The sequence below is a fragment of the Panulirus ornatus genome, chromosome 18 (assembly GCF_036320965.1).
Source record: "Panulirus ornatus isolate Po-2019 chromosome 18, ASM3632096v1, whole genome shotgun sequence".
Lineage (NCBI taxonomy): Eukaryota > Metazoa > Arthropoda > Malacostraca > Decapoda > Palinuridae > Panulirus > Panulirus ornatus.
In genome coordinates this window covers 9,483,885-9,500,270 of record NC_092241.1, presented here as the reverse complement: position 1 = coordinate 9,500,270, position 16,386 = coordinate 9,483,885, and the positions used below count along the sequence as shown (strand labels likewise).

The following is a 16,386-nucleotide window of genomic DNA, read 5'->3' as shown; positions in this document are numbered from 1 at the left end:
TACAGCAAACTAAATTCCCAGCAACTAAATGAACATTCTTTTTCGTTTTTCAAGTAACGTAGAAAATATCATGTTTAGGTTGCTAGGGTAAGTCTATTGAGGTTTTCATAGAACCTTTTTACTCTATGTTTCCCTCATTTTTGCCTTTCATTTTATGAGATCACATCCCTCTCAACACTAGCATTATCTAGGCTCCAATCTACCTTGTAACAAATCCTAACGGGCATATATAGATAATGCACAAAGGGGCAGCTTTTAACTCGTTATATTATCAATTTCAACAAAATCAGGACAAAAGTGAGGCAGCTGCAACTTCTTAAAGGAATATTTGGTCAATAAAATCACGAACGTCCATCTTCCAGATCTTTTTCACTGCGGTACTATTTGGTTGAGAAAATAATCTTTCAATATTCACAAAATATTCTAGTTACCTGCATTGTAATTCAGTAAGAACAAAGTATTATTGAAGCTTATTTAATTTATGCTCGTCCTAGCTGAAGCCTGCGATCATGTAGTGTGTGATGATGTATCGTCTGTCGTAGGAAGCATAACCACGTGTGTTATTTGGTATATTTCATCTTTTGTGTAAAGTTTCTTGAAATACAGGTCAGTATCACACGAGTGATCACACTACCTTAATGAGGACTCAGTTTACTGATATTATAGAGTAATTTAGTTGAATGTGAAACCCTGAAACGACTAACTTAAACATGGTACCAGAACGTAATTTTCCAATGGTATCAAAACAAAGTAACTTTTGGCTGCCAGGGAAAAACTAGGTGGGTCCCATAATGTGCATTAACATGTAAGTGTTTCATATACTTTAGTAATGATGAATCTCACATTTTCCATGATTTCTATATCCCCTCCAGTACCGTCGTATGTATTAGACCGATATTATTTTGACAATTTTGGACAATGTTGTTGACCAGCTTGTAATACTTTACTTTTACACAATTGATGTAATGTATCAACATTTCCTGTTGCAGTAAAGGTTTGCAAATATCAGTAATTATACAGTATACCCATCCAAGGTCGTAGATATCAAGTCCATCACCGTCTTGAAACTTTTTATGACCTTCATATAAGATCTTTACCTCTTCAATTTCTGACCTTAGTATTCCTCATCATATCTGTAGTTTACATTATCGTAAATCAAGTAGAGTTTAGTGTAACTTAGCATACCTTAATGCAACTATTGCATAGTGTAACTTTAGCATACCTTAATGCAACTATTGCATACTTCAGTGCAACCTGAATCTACCTCAGCATAACCCTAGTGCATCTGAATATAAACTTCAGCCAAACTCAAATAACACTTTGTCTGCTTCAGCGTAACCGTAACCTTGTCCTAGAGTAACTCATGGTAACCCTTGCTGTAACATAGGGGTGGCACAAAGGAAAGTAGAATTTTGAAAATAGATTAGCTGGCTAAACGACATGTGCCAAATCTTTTGCAAAATAACCACCATATTTAAAAAGGAATGAAAAGATTGGCCCCAGTCATGCATCTGTGGTCATAATTTATGCTTCACATTAGATTTTTCCAATTAGTAAGAAATTCTATAAGATTCTGCAGTTGATAAGTTTGTTTTAGTAACATACAATTACATCATGTGGTTTCTACCAGTTATTTGAAATTTCTTTCTTTTCAAAGTGGTTCTGGGTATGGAATTGTATCCCTAGCTGGGTGGTGATTCTTACCTCATTATTGATGGAAACCATTTTAATAGATTCATTTTGATTTTAATGTACTCTTGTGGTGTAGTGGTTAGCTTTCCTGACTGTGATGCATTCACTAGCCACCCAGGGTCGAGCACATAGGTTCGAATCCTGGCTGTGGCAGTCAGTTCACAGTCATCTCAGCTATCCGTCCACCCCAAGGGGTTGGTCGATAAAGTGGGTACTTGGCTTGGACATATAGAGAGAATGAGTGTGGAAAAGTTGACAAAGAGGATATATGTGTAGAGGTGTAGGGAACAAGAAGTGGGAAACCAGATTGGAGGTGAGTGGATGGAGTGAAAAAGATTTTGAGTGATTGGGGACTGAATATGCCGGAGGGTGAAAGGCTTGCAAGGAATGGAGTGAATTGGAACTATGTGGTATACTGGGATCGACGTGCTGTCAATGGACTGAACCAGGGCATGTGAAATGTCTGGGATAAACCATGGAAAGGTCTGTGAAGCCTGGATGTTGATAGGGAGCTGTGGTATCAATGCATTACACGTGAGAGTTAGAGACTGGCCTTTTTTGTCCGTTTTCCTGGCACTAGCTTGCTGAAGCAGGAGACAGCGATGCTGTTTCTTGTGGGGCAGGGTGGCACTGGGAATGGATTGAAGGCCAACAAGTATGAATATGTACGTGTGTATGTATGTATATGTCTGTGTATGTATCTGTATGTATGTGTTATGTGTATGTATGTGTTATGTGTATGTATTTGTTGATATGTATATGTATGTGTATGTTTATGTATGTGTATGGCATTTATGTATACATATGTGTATATGAGTGGATGGGTCGTTCTTTGTTTCCAAGCATTACCTTGCTGATGCAAGAAATGATGATTCAAGTATAGATAAATGATATATATAGTGTTAATGAGATGGCCTTGATTAGGGCCTCAGCTGTCTGTGCCATCTCAGCTAAAAAAAAAAAAAAAAAAACTATATTCTAACTGCAGTGATGCCTTTGAAGAATGTTAGGTACCATTTGGCTACGTTAAGGTAGGTTTCTCTAGTATCAGTCTTTTTTTTTTACTTTTGTTGGTGGACAACTATTAGAAGGGGAATTGTAACCCAAGGAATTTTAACTAACAATTCTGTCTCTGTACAATGCTATCTTAATGTAACCTAACATTTGCAAGGTGATCATTGCAGTTCTGTTGACCCTGATAAATCCAGTGATATGATTTCCCAAATAGTTGGCACAGGTGCATCAGATGGAATTATGCTAACATGTTTTATTTCTGCTATATTATTGGAGCTAAAAAAATATTTTGTAAATACAGTATTAAGATTCTTGCAAATGTTAATTCTGATAGGTGAAAAGATTAGTTTTGATTTTGCTCACCAATTGTTATCTTGAAATGTAAGGAAAGTTTTGAGTTGAATCATACATTCTAATCAGCCTTGCGTAATGCCTAACCTACTGATATAACCCTAGCTGGCCTCAGTGTAACCATGAGGCAAATAACATTTCAAGTAATCAAGTGATAAGGTGGTGCAAGAGTAAATAGCATTACCATTATAGTGTTTGATCCCTGGAGCTGATACTTTTTTCAAATTTGTCAGCACCATAAATGATAAGTTTGATTTCCATTGATATTGATGTCACTGATCATGCCCAGAAAATAATGCAAGGATATATTTACTTGTAGCCTTCTAGATAGATATGTGATTTGGTACTCAAAACCACTGCATATTTTAGCAGATAATGTATTGCTGTCTTTAGTCTTATGCCGGCTTCTTGTCAAGTGCAGAAAGTAATATAATTTTTTTCATGGAGTAATAGGATTTGTAGTGGTGAATATGTTATGACTTGGGAAAATGTGATTAGAATACAGTAACTTTTTGTCTAGATCAGGGAAAATAGCTTGTTAATTGATTCAGAACAATGTGAAATCCTTTTGAAAGTCAATAAAACTTACAACTAAGATATACCCAGTTTTTCATATTAGTTTGAATATTTACATTATATAATTGTTACAGTTTAAGCGCATCCAGTTTAAGCACATCATATTATGTAAATTGTATAATATGTTTTGGTTTCTTTGTGTACCAAAATGTTTAGTGGATGATATCTTAGAATTTCTTGTTTGATTTAGTTCAGTTTTAGCAAAATCTTAAGTTGCCAGTATCTAAGATACTGTAATTGCATTAACTGCAGTAAATTGTGTGTTTGTTTTGATTTGTATTCTTTCAAAGATGAAATTTACCATCATAAGTTTGGTGCAATATTGATTGTTCCCTCTTACAAGTGTTACATAATCTGGTGGAATATTTTGATCTGAAGTACGAAACAAATACGGTTACAGATATTTAGACATAATTTTTTTTTTAAGCTTAAGTCCTCTGTTGAGAATTTACTTTCTTACATTCTATCACATACTCCCACAACTCCTGTTTCAGGAGTATTGCTACTCCTTCCCTTGCTCTTGTCTTCTCACTAACCCCTGACTTTACTCCCAAGACCTTCCCAAACCACTCTTCCCCTTTACCCTTGAGCTTCGTTTCACTCAGAGCCAAAACATCCAGGTTCCTTTCCTCAAACATACTACCTATCTCTCCTTTTTTCACATCTTGGTTACATCCACACACATTTAGGCACCCCAATCTGAGCCTTCGCGGAGGATGAGCACTCCCCGCGTGACTCCTTCTTCTGTTTCCCATTTTAGAAAGTTAAAAAAGTACAAGGAGGGGAGGATTTCTGGCCCCCCGCTCCCGTCCCCTCTAGTGATGTCTCCATGGTTGTTTAATTTGTTTATGGATGGGATTGTTAGGGAGGTGAATGCAAGAGTTTTGGAAAGAGGGGCAAGTATGAAGTCTGTTGGGGATGAGAGAGCTTGGGAAGTGAGTCAGTTGTTTTTCGCTGATGATACAGCGCTGGTGGCTGATTCATGTGAGAAACTGCAGAAGCTGGTGACTGAGTTTGGTAAAGTATGTGAAAGAAGAAAGTTAAGAGTAAATGTGAATAAGAGCAAGGTTATTAGGTACAGTAGGGTTGAGGGCCAAGTCAATTGGGAAGTGAGTTTGAATGGAGAAAAACTGGAGGAAGTAAAGTGTTTTAGATATCTGGGAGTGGATCTGGCAGCGGATGGAACCATGGAAGTGGAAGTGGATCATAGGATGGGGGAGGGGGCGAAAATTCTGGGAGCCTTGAAGAATGTGTGGAAGTCGAGAACATTATCTCGGAAAGCAAAAATGGGTATGTTTGAAGGAATAGTGGTTCCAACAATGTTGTATGGTTGCGAGGCGTGGGCTATGGATAGAATGGTGCGCAGGAGGATGGATGTGCTGGAAATGAGATGTTTGAGGACAATGTGTGGTGTGAAGTGGTTTGATCGAGTAAGTAACGTAAGGGTAAGAGAGATGTGTGGAAATAAAAAGAGCGTGGTTGAGAGAGCAGAAGAGGGTGTTTTGAAATGGTTTGGGCACATGGAGAGAATGAGTGAGGAAAGATTGACCAAGAGGATATATGTGTCGGAGGTGGAGGGAACGAGGAGAAGAGGGAGACCAAATTGGAGGTGGAAAGATGGAGTGAAAAAGATTTTGTGTGATCGGGGCCTGAACATGCAGGAGGGTGAAAGGAGGGCAAGGAATAGAGTTAATTGGAGCGATGTGGTATACCGGGGTTGACGTGCTGTCAGTGGATTGAATCAAGGCATGTGAAGCGTCTGGGGTAAACCATGGAAAGCTGTGTAGGTATGTATATTTGCGTGTGTGGGCGTATGTATATACATGTGTATGGGGGGGGGGTTGGGCCATTTCTTTCGTCTGTTTCCTTGCGCTACCTCGCAAACGCGGGAGACAGCAACAAAGTATAATAAAAAAAAAATAATATAATCATGTTAGATATGGAAATAAGCAAAAAAGGCTTCAGTACTGGTTCAGGGGGAATACAATAGATATTTTATCACAGAAGCATTTGCACAGAATTGGTATAGTTGTGTCATGATTTTGTTAGACATTGTGTTAAAATGAGGTTTTTAGTGTACAGAAATAGACAGAGATAATTTGAGTTTGATATTTTATTTCGTGTTTTATTTGATTTTAGTTGTCTTCTTTTATTCTGTTAGTACACATCCACTTTTTGATATTTCAGGATACAAATTAGAGATGGGAAAGAACAAGTTAAATACTCAAAATCCAGGAAAGAGTGGTAATCCCATTTACAAAAAGGCAGGTGCCGGTGCTCCTCGGAAGGCCAAGAATAAAGTTAAGCCAGTTAAAACAAGTCTTAGAAAGGTGAGTCGTAAGTTGTCCTTCAAGATGTTATATAAAGCTACCTTGGTGTCAACGTCTCCTTACTCATTCTTTCCATATATTCAAACCAGTTCAGCATACCTGTTTCAGCTCTCCCAACCACTCTTTTCTCATTACCACACATTTCTCTTACCCTTTTATCATCTCCTCACCTCCTCAGTTAATCATGTTTCATTTTCCTGATTTTATGCATATACTAGATCATGCACACCACTGTCCTTTTTTTGTTTGTTTTTGTTATTTCCTGCACCAGCAAGGTAGATTTAAGAACAGAGGACTGAGCCTTAGAGGGACATATCCTTACTTGGCCCCCTTCTCTGTTTCTTCTTTTGGAAAATTAAAGAGAAAAATGATGGAAGGATTTCCAGTCTCCTGCTCTGTTCCCTTTTAGTCGCCTTTTACGACACGTAGGGAATGCGTAGGAAATATTCTTTCTCCCCTATCCCTTGGGGACCTATGGTTCTGCTGATTGGTGGTTATGGCTAGCTTTCTGATTGCTGCAGGAGCCTCATAAGATGTAAGGGACCCCTGAGGTGAGAAGGTATGGTAAGGTATTACAGTTTGTGCAGGTATTGTCAACTACCCAACTTGGCAATGCATTCCAAGGCTTTATCATTCTAGCATCAAAAGAGTTTCCTTTATTTGATTTTTGTTGTGGTTTATTGAGTGTCACGAATGCCTTCTCATTTTTTTCATGCTAACTTCAAGACGTTAAAAGGAATAACAAAGAGTTCCTCAACTTCAGAATTGTTTTAGAGTTTAAAGATTTTATCAGGTGTACCCTGAATCTAACTTACTTTTTCTTTGGTGTTAACTCATGCTCCTTTAATCTTTATATGTGGTAAGTCTCTTAGCCCAGGAGCTACTTTTGTCACCTTTTTTTGCACTGTAGCTAGCTTTTAATGCTTCCCATAGTAAGTAGACAAAGCTCTCAATGTATCCTCTATGAGGGAACAAACTAAGCTCCTGTAAAACTCCATGAAAATTTCCATATCGGAATATGTAAACGATCTTTCCATTCTCCTTAACATGGCATGTGATTAAATTGTATCATTAGTAGCACGAACTGATGGCTGTAGAATATTGATATCATACATAGCTGTATCTTTTTCTCTTTTTGTCAGATTTCTTGAGTATTTTAAACCTCATTATATGTTAAATACTCCATTTTTCCTTCCCATATGCCTGACTTTTTATTTGCTTCTATTGAATATAAAGACCCATTTGATACTTCATTCTCTGAGGGTGTTGATAAATAAGTCCTTTCCTAGGATTAGAAACAGTACAGATTTAGGAATGTTGTCATGTAGGACTCCACTTCTAATTTCTAACCAGTCCAAAACTACTTTTTAATGTGATTCTTTTGCCTCCTCCTAGAAAGAGAGAGCACGGTCATTTAACACATGCAGCCACCTCTTTTAGCTAGCATTTTCTTTTGTGGGACCATAACAAAAGGTTTCATGCTGTCTTAAGTAAATTGAGTCCACACTGTGTATTCACTTGTGTCTGTTTGCAGTTCCTCAAAATATTTTAACATTGAGTAAGGCAAGATGTTTGTGATTTGAATTCAAGTTGGTGTTTAGTGTGTAAAATGTATTTGCAGCATGTCCCATCTGTTGTCCTTAGATAACTTTTTTCATGATCTTGCAAGCAGGGCTGGCCTTTGCTTTAAGCAGTCAAAGCAGTCACTAAGGACCCCAAGAGCTCAAGTAAGCTCCCTCTTAATCCTAATCTAAATAGAGGTAGTAAAATTGTTGTATCTGTTATGTTTATTGAATTAGCAAAGGATAAATGAAGGATACCTTTTTTTGTTTTTTGTGTATCCTTCCTTTTGATTATTCATTTTGAAATGCATATGCCAAATACTGTGGTGTTCATCTGGGTTGAAGTGCTGCAGCAACGGAAACATGAGGATCATCTGATGCAGAATCCACCATTTTCCTCGTCTTTTTTTTTCCTTCTCAATTTTGGTAAGTTATGGATGGTTCAACTATATATTTATTGTGAAAATGTATTATCTGTTAGTCTGGCCATAACAAAAATAATGTTTCTTGTAGCTTTCAGAAATAATAGTGTCATTAACTTACTGATGGATATAGTCCACACTAGAATGCACTCACTGTTATTAACTCAATTTTACCATTATTTCAGCAATGCTGGATTATCCATTAGGAACATTATACATGGCTTAGAAGTCCATGTATATGATAGGTGAACTGTGAACTGTATAAATGGTTACTGTAAAAAAAAAATTCAAGCTTGAGACAAAAACTCCAACTCACCATAGAGTCCAGAAGGAGTTATCCTTCAGAAGCAGAAAAGAGATAAAAAAGGAAGATGGAAATTCACTCCCAGGATAAAGGCACGTAGTATTTTGTTTATAATCTTTCATTCCTGTATGCTAGCTCGCCCGCGGTACCGTGCTATGTTATGAAAGCTATGAATGGCGAGAACTGCCTGAAACATTAACCACATCTTGCATATGAGCTAGCTGGATAGCAAAACCTCTAGCCATATTAGCTAAACTAGCCAGGTACCCAGCATTCTGTAGTTATTTAAAGCTTCACAGATGAAAAAAGAAAACTGAAAATCTGAGAGCTGACTACTTAGCTGGCAAATTAGCAGGCTCGTTTTCACTAATTGCTCCAGTGTCTTTTCTGGTTTTAAGAACTAGGTAGTTAGAAGAGCAACAAGCTACACATTTGCCATTTAGCTTCCTACCTGCATAATCAGAAAGAAATTCTTGTAGCATTAGATAATGAGTGTGTGATTGAATTAGAAAACAAATATATTTCAAATAAGATATAGATTTTCACCCAAAAATTGATGTGATTTCCTGTGACAGTGTTATTGTACACTCAGTTTAACATTTCTGGTCACTGTTTAAGTATACAGCTAATTTATTGTACGTACAATTTGCAGATTATAGAGGTTTTATCTGTCATAAGGAAATTACAATAAGAAATTTTGCTCTCCTCAGTGCCCTTACAACCACAGTTATACTTGCATGGCCATCCGCCTGCAGGTCTTATGCAGGTAATGACCCCTTGAAAAATATTTTGGTTATCGAATAACTTAAGTAATTAGGAGAGATATGTATGATACATATATATATCAGATAGTGATGATGAACAAATAATTGACCTAAAGATTGATTTTATTGGGATACATAAGGAAGGGGGTTAGCACGGGAGGCCATCCCTGCCACTTTGTAGTGGTAATGGTAGTCATATCTCAGACAGACTAGTAACCAAGGAATGTGCGTATGATCTGACAACTTTCTGGAATCTTTGTCATCAGCAGAAAAAGAGCTATGGGACAAAGACAGTGCCATGTGTGCATGTGCATTGTAAGGAGAGAGGAAAAAAGAAAACTTGCAGGCACATACACATATATATACATATATACGTACAAATACGCACATATACATGTATACATATGCACAAATTCGTACTTGCTCACCTTCATTCACAGTGCCACCGTGCTCCTCAGGAAAAAGCATCACAACCCCCTGCGTCAGTGAGGTGGTGCCAGGAAACATGAAAAAAAGGCTACATCCGCTCACACTTAGTCTCTATATATATAAATCTTTTTCTTTCTTTCATACTATTCGCCATTTCCCGCGTTAGCAAGGTAGCGTTAAGAACAGAGGACTGGGCCTCTGAGGGAATATCCTCACCTGGCCTCGTTCTCTGTTCCTTCTTTTGGAAGATCAAAAAAAAACGAGAGGGGAGGATTTCCAGCCCCCCGCTCCCTCCCCTTTTAGTCGCCTTCTACGACACGCAGGGAATACGTGGGAAGTATTCTTTCTCCCCTATCCCCAGGGATATAAATGTATATGTAATATATAGATATACATGTAACCACATTCTTACACATATATGCACATAACATACATATACACTTTTTTTCCATACATATTCTCCATTTCCCACATCAGTGAGGTAGCATTAAGAACAGAGGACCGAGACTTAGAGGGAATATCCTCACTTGGCCCCGTTCTCTGTTCTTTTTTTTGAAAAGTAAAAAAAATGGGAGGGGAGGATTTCCAGTCCCCTGCTCCCTTCCCTTTTAGTTGCCTTCTATGACATGCAGGGAATATGTGGGAAGTATTCTTTCTCCCCTATCCCCAGGGATAACATATACACATACATTTTTTTATTATTATTATTATCCCTGGGGATAGGAGAGAAAGAATACTTTCCACTTATTCCTGTGTTTTGTAAAAGGTGACTAAAAGGGGAGGGAGCAGGGGGCTGAAAAACCTTCCTTTCCAGTCTTTACTTTCCCAAAAGAAGGAATAAAGAAGGGGGCCAAGCGAGAATTTCCCCCTTAGGCTCAGTCCTCTGTAACGCTACCTTGTTAATGCAGGAAATGGCAAATATGTGTGAAAAATATATAGCATCATGGTCAGGAGCACAAACTGCTACACCATTATTTCATTGCTCATTCTCTCCATGTGTCTGAACCATTGTAGCACACACCTCAGCTCTTCCACACATACTCCCCTTGCTACAACATTTGTCTCTTACCCTAACATTTATTTCATCTCCCCTCCTTTCACCACATGTTTTCCTCTAACATTTAATTTCTGACAATTTCACCTTATCCTGTATGTGGTTGTTTAAGGCCCGTAGGCATCCATACAGCACTGATGGGATTACTATACCATCCATCATACGTGTCTTTACCCTTAAAGACACTGACCTCTCACACATTTTTCATTGTGTCATGCTTTTGTACCGTAACCCACCCTATGACTCCTTCCAACTCCCTTGGTTCCATTTGCTGCCATATCATTCCTAGGTATATAAGATGTTCCACTTCCTCCAAGTTATTGCCGTTCAAACTCAGTCTCCAAATAACCTGTCTCTGTTCACAGTTAAACCTATTAACCTTACTTTTTATCACATTTACTCTCAAATTTTCTCCTTTCACTCATTCTCTGAAACTCAGCTTCTGCATTTTCTGACTTGAATTGCCACCTGTGAGAATTTGCTGAAGCTGGTGTCTGTGTGTGTGTGAAAGGAGAAAATTGAGAGTGTATTTAGATAAAATTAGGTTATTAGGTTTAGCGGTGAAAAGAGAGAGGTTATTTAGGGTGTTATTTTGATTTTAGAGAACTTGGGAGAAATTATGTGTTGTAGATACCTAAGAATGTATGGAAGTCGAGAACATTATCTTGGAAAGCAAAAATGGCTATGTTTGAAGGAATAGTGGTTCCAACAATGTTGTATGGTTGCAAGGCGTGGGCTATGGATAGAGTTGTGCGGAGGAGGGTGGATGTGCTAGAAATGAGATGTTTGAGGACAATATGTGGTGTGAGGTGGTTTGATCGAGTAAGTAATGATAGGGTAGGAGAGATGTGTGGTAATAAAAAGAGTGTGGTCGAGAGAGCAGAAGAGGGTGTTTTGAAATGGTTTGGTCACATGGAGAGAATGAGTAAGGAAAGATTGACCAAGAGGATATATGTGTCAGAGGTGGAGAAAACAAGGAGAAGTGGGAGACCAAATTGGAAGTGGAAAGATGGAGTGAAAAAGATTTTGAGTGATCAGGACCTGAACATGCAGGAGGGTGAAAAGCGTGCAAGGAATAGAGTGAATTGGAACGATGTGGTATACCAGGGTCGATGTGCTGTCAGTGGATTGAACCAGGGCATGTCTGGGGTAAACCATGGAAAGTTCTGTGGGGCCTGGATGTGGAAAGGGAGCTGTGGTTTCGGTGCATTATTACATGACAGCTAGAGACTGAGTGTGAATGAATGGGGCCTTTGTTGTCTTCCTAGCGCTACCTTGTGCACATGAGGGGGAGGGGGTTGTTATTTCATGTGTGGCAGGGTGTTGATGGGAATGAATAAAGGCCGACTATGAATTATGTACATGTGTATATATGTATATGTCTGTGTGTGTATATATATGTATACGTTGAGATGTATAGGTATGTATATTTGCGTGTGTGGACGTGTATGTATATACATGTGTATGTGGGTGGGTTGGGCCATTCTTTCGTCTGTTTTCTTGTGCTACCTCGCTAACGCGGGAGACAGCGACAAAGCAAAATAATAATGATAATAGATACCTAAGAGTGGTACTTATGGTTGATAAACGTTTTGTGGATAATTTTTTTATGTTGTATATGCACTTGATAAGATCATTTCTAAAGAATTCAAGGATTTAGCATGAGAGTTATACTTATTGATAAGATTACAGTATGTAAAGAAAACTTTTGCTATCAATAAATAGGTGTATTTATATGTACTATACCACATAATGATGTAAAGTTAATGTTTCTTTTTCAAGTGACATATCCTTTTTTTCTTTTTCTAACAGTTAAAGATTGCCAATAAAGAGGCAACAGTATCCTTAGACGAGAAGCTTGGATTATTTCGTGAAGCCATGAAGACAAAAGTGAAGGAACCTACCGCAGAGCATCCAGTACAGTCTTCCAAAGAAAAGGAGGCACCTGTGAACATGGAGGAAGCTGCTGAAAAACTTTCAAAATTATAATATTTTGTTTAATAGAATAATAAAATATGCTTTCAGTATTACATTTCTTGTTTAACTTCTCATGCCATCCTTGGTAGGGGTCATACAATGAAAAGTATTACCATTGTCATTTCTAAACCCCTTTATGATCCTGTCCTCAGACTTGACAAGGAAATTGTGACAATGGGCAATGCCTCTACACCTCTGCACAAATTCATGTTCACTGGTATTGAGGCTTTGACATCTTATCTGCAAAACTCCTTCAATATGATATGTTCACTGTGAGTAAATTTTAACTTAGAAGATTTCCACTTGGTAGTTTCTTCACATTTCAGCCTCTCCAGCAGGGACTTAACACTTATTCAGTAGTCAGTTATCAGAGCCACCAACTTTACCACATAGAAGGGTTAGATGACTGTAAAGCAGTCAGCAAGGCAACATATCCCAATAATGAAGGATTATTAACTCTAAGCGGTAAAATAGTTTGCTTGGGTTGGCATTCAGACCATTCTGACTCCTCTACCTATTGTTCTATTGCTCTGACATCTACTATTTCTAAAGTCTTTGAATCCCTCAACTCCCATATCATTAGACACAGAAAATCAGTCTTCTCTTTGATCACCAGTATGTCTTCTGTAAGGTGAGATCCACTGGTGATATTCTTTCCTATCTGACTAATGTCTGGTCTTCAACCCTGAAAGATTTGGAGAGTTATGTATAGTTGCCCTTGACATATCTAAGGCTTTTGACAGGGTGTGGCATCAGGGTCTCATCTCTAAGCTGCCCTCTTTTGGCTTCCCTCCCTCACTTTGCTCCTTCATATTTAGCATCCTCTTTGGCCAATCTATCTATGTGCTTGTTATGGATCAGCCAAACTCCCTTTTCTCCACCAATGGCAGTGTCCACAGTTTTCTCCTTTTTTTTCAATGATTTCCCCCTCAAACAATATAATGCACTCATATGCTTATGACTCAACTCTGCATTCATCCACATCCTTCAATACTGCTCCTCTTCTCTCTCGATCTGCATCTTGGTTTGACACAGCTTCCTCATTAAACTCGGACAATATGTCTCGGTGGGACACACAAAATATTGTAAAGTTTAATGCCTCCAGGACCCAATTTCTACTCCTCTTTCTATCTAAAACTCTTGTCTCTCCTTTGATGTTTTTGTAATTCCACCTCTTGACTCAATGAACATACTTGGTATAATTGTGAAGTCCACGTTTTCTTAGAAACTCCATATTGTTCTACACTCTAATTTGAACCTATCTTGGGTGATATGGTTGACATTGTGTAATTCTAGTATGTTTTGGGTAATATCATTGGGGTTTTGTATTGCTCATCAGTTTACATATTGTTCTACAATTTAATTTGAAGCTATCTTGGGTGATATGGTTGACATTGTGTAATTTTGGTATATTTTTGGTAATATCATTGGGGTTTTGTATTGCTCCTCAGTTTACATATTGTTCTACAATCTAATTTGAACCTATTTTGGGTGATTTGGTTGACATTGTGTAATTCTGGTATATTTGGGGTAATATCATTGGGTTATTTTTATTGCTTCTCAGTTTACCTCCCTGCCATGTGGTCGGCCACAGCACTACACGCCCTTGACTATCAGCGACGGGTATACCATCCAGTTCTTATCACAAAGTGAAAAAAAAAGAGAATATGTCTTGCCGTAGACGCAAAACTTGGCATCATCTCTGAAGTACTACAAACACGCAACAGGAGCAAAGGTCGGACTAAAATCAATGTATCTTGTCAGTGAATATGTAGTTCAGTGTTAAGAGTATAGTAATTATATCATGAATAAGAATTAATTTCTGTGGAATCAGATTGCTGATACGTACATAAAAGATAGAAATATAAGAGTAACAAATAGGAAGTTCCGTTAGCGATTTATCATAGATACCCCTTCACCCTTCATAGAAAATGATTGCAATATGCACAAAAACTTAAATAATCCTCAAGTATTATTATAAAAGTGAAGTGTATGGAAACTTGCATTTTATATATAACATTTATGTAAAAATGCATCACATATCTGAAATTCATTTTTTCCGTTTTTTCCTTATAAAAACGACTAAGAGAATTGTTCGTTTACACTATCTTGATAGATACTGGAAAGTTACGAAAATTGTCAAATTCATCCACTGACAGTGCAGATGTAACTCCAAATATCTCGAAATTAAGATGAAATTAACCTGAATAGCTCGGTGGAGACCATCCAGATAGCCTAAGTTTTGTTCTAAATAGCTGGTAGAACATTGGTTGATATAAAGAAAGATTCGTAACCAATCAAAGAAAAAATCTCGATAGTGCTCTCACCAGCTTGTATACGACCGATATGTCAACCAAAAAAACAGGTTATACGAGCCTTTATATACCTAATAAGAATAAAAATCATGCAGAGGGAAGCGTGTTTTTAAGTAGCTGTTTAATGAGGTGATTTAGTTAGAATGTTAAGTGGTATAACAGAGAGGGTCATGGAAACACGTTAAACAATAACAATGCTTTATTGTTTAGGGTCCATAAAGTGAGATAACCTGGATACACTGAGCTCCTGGAGTGGTGGGATTATGGTAAAGAGGTCAGGTAAGGTAGGTTGAGTAGCGCGAAACAGGCACCCCATGACTTCGAGATGAGGTACCACAATGATACCTGCCAGGAAGATGAAACGTAGGGAGTCACGGTGGGAGACGCCCTAAGAAGGGCTCAAGTCTAGAGTCACATCTCCAAGACTTCAGGTACCGGAGTGGTACACTTGTTGTCTAGTGGGGAGTCAACTGCCTGACTGCATTCTTGCGTTTGAGATTAAGCTTCCCTACATCTCAGGAGGTGCGGGCCTTATTCTCTAGGGCAGCCCGCCGGTGGGGAGGGACGTAAGCACTGAGCATAAGTAGTTGAGCTTGTTATCTCACCCGGCCCCCACGAGAGCCAGACTCCCTCTAGCATTCCTGCGTTTGTTTGTGTTACCTGGTGGCTGCCCGTTCCCTGGTTTTTATGCCTGGTCTTCTGAGATGCAGGCAACCTCTTATGGAGATGTTGCTAGGCGCGATGTTTTCATCTGGGAGTTGGGTATTCATCTGTGGTCCAGAGCAGGTGTTCCATTTGGTTCTTTTGGGTCTTGTAAAGTAGTGAATACATTCCTGCGGTGATACCCGGGTATTTAAGAGGCGGTGAGGTCAGGTCTGGGAGGGATAGCTGTTCCCAAAGGCAATTAAAGATGTTGGGGCCGAATGTTGCAAGCTTCTTACCTATCATCAAGCTATTTGACTTGGGGTGAAGTACGTAAGAGTGGCGCCTCTTATGGAAATAGACAAGTCATCTATAATTACAGCCGTAGTTTCTGATCTGCCACCGCCGTAACATCGAGTATGGATGTGATGAAGGTTAATATTGAAGTTGCAGCCGTAAGTTAAGCCACCAAACACATTTGCCTGGGGGTTATTAGGTCAGGTGAGATCACACGCTGCCATCTGCCACCAAATCAGGGCTCTACGCACAGTGGTAGGCTCTATACACGGCAAGGTGTCGCGTAGGTGAGGACTCCATCTCATCGTTTATGTAGTTCTGGTGCACTTGCTTTTGAGCAGAAATAATGAGTATAGGAATATGACATAGTTTGTACTTTACAAATCGCTTCCTCTTTCATATAGGGTTGGCCGATATTTCTCTCTCTCTCCAGACAATTAGGAAGCAACTCTCCTTACTCCTGTTATTGATATAACTGTCATGAGTGATTAGACAATGAATATTTTGTTCCATGATTTAACTAACCTCAGTATTCAGTCCAAACATACATGCATATATACATACATACATACATACATACATACATACATACATACATACATACATACATACATACATAGAAAAAGAAAATCTTCGCCAATTTCGATCTCGGACCAC

General features: G+C 38.5%; 1 protein-coding gene across 5 annotated transcripts; it reads left to right on the top strand.

The window, feature by feature from the left end:
- Positions 1 to 440: 440 nt before the first annotated feature.
- On the top strand, positions 441 to 12,528 carry LOC139754992 (uncharacterized). 5 transcript variants are annotated; one of them, XR_011714001.1, is made up of 5 exons: positions 454 to 606; positions 5,821 to 5,963; positions 7,871 to 7,951; positions 8,133 to 8,343; positions 12,311 to 12,528. XR_011714001.1 is itself a non-coding variant. In XM_071672879.1 (3 exons), exons 2-3 carry the CDS (start codon positions 5,835 to 5,837, stop codon positions 12,485 to 12,487), a joined length of 306 nt encoding a protein of 101 aa, XP_071528980.1. In that variant the 5' UTR covers positions 441 to 567; positions 5,821 to 5,834; the 3' UTR covers positions 12,488 to 12,528. The 5 variants fall into 5 exon arrangements, 3 of the variants coding, with proteins under 3 accessions (XP_071528980.1, XP_071528978.1, XP_071528979.1); XR_011714000.1 differs by lacking the exon at positions 7,871 to 7,951; XM_071672879.1 differs by lacking the exons at positions 7,871 to 7,951; positions 8,133 to 8,343 and having other exon boundaries at positions 441 to 567.
- Positions 12,529 to 16,386: the final 3,858 nt, after the last annotated feature.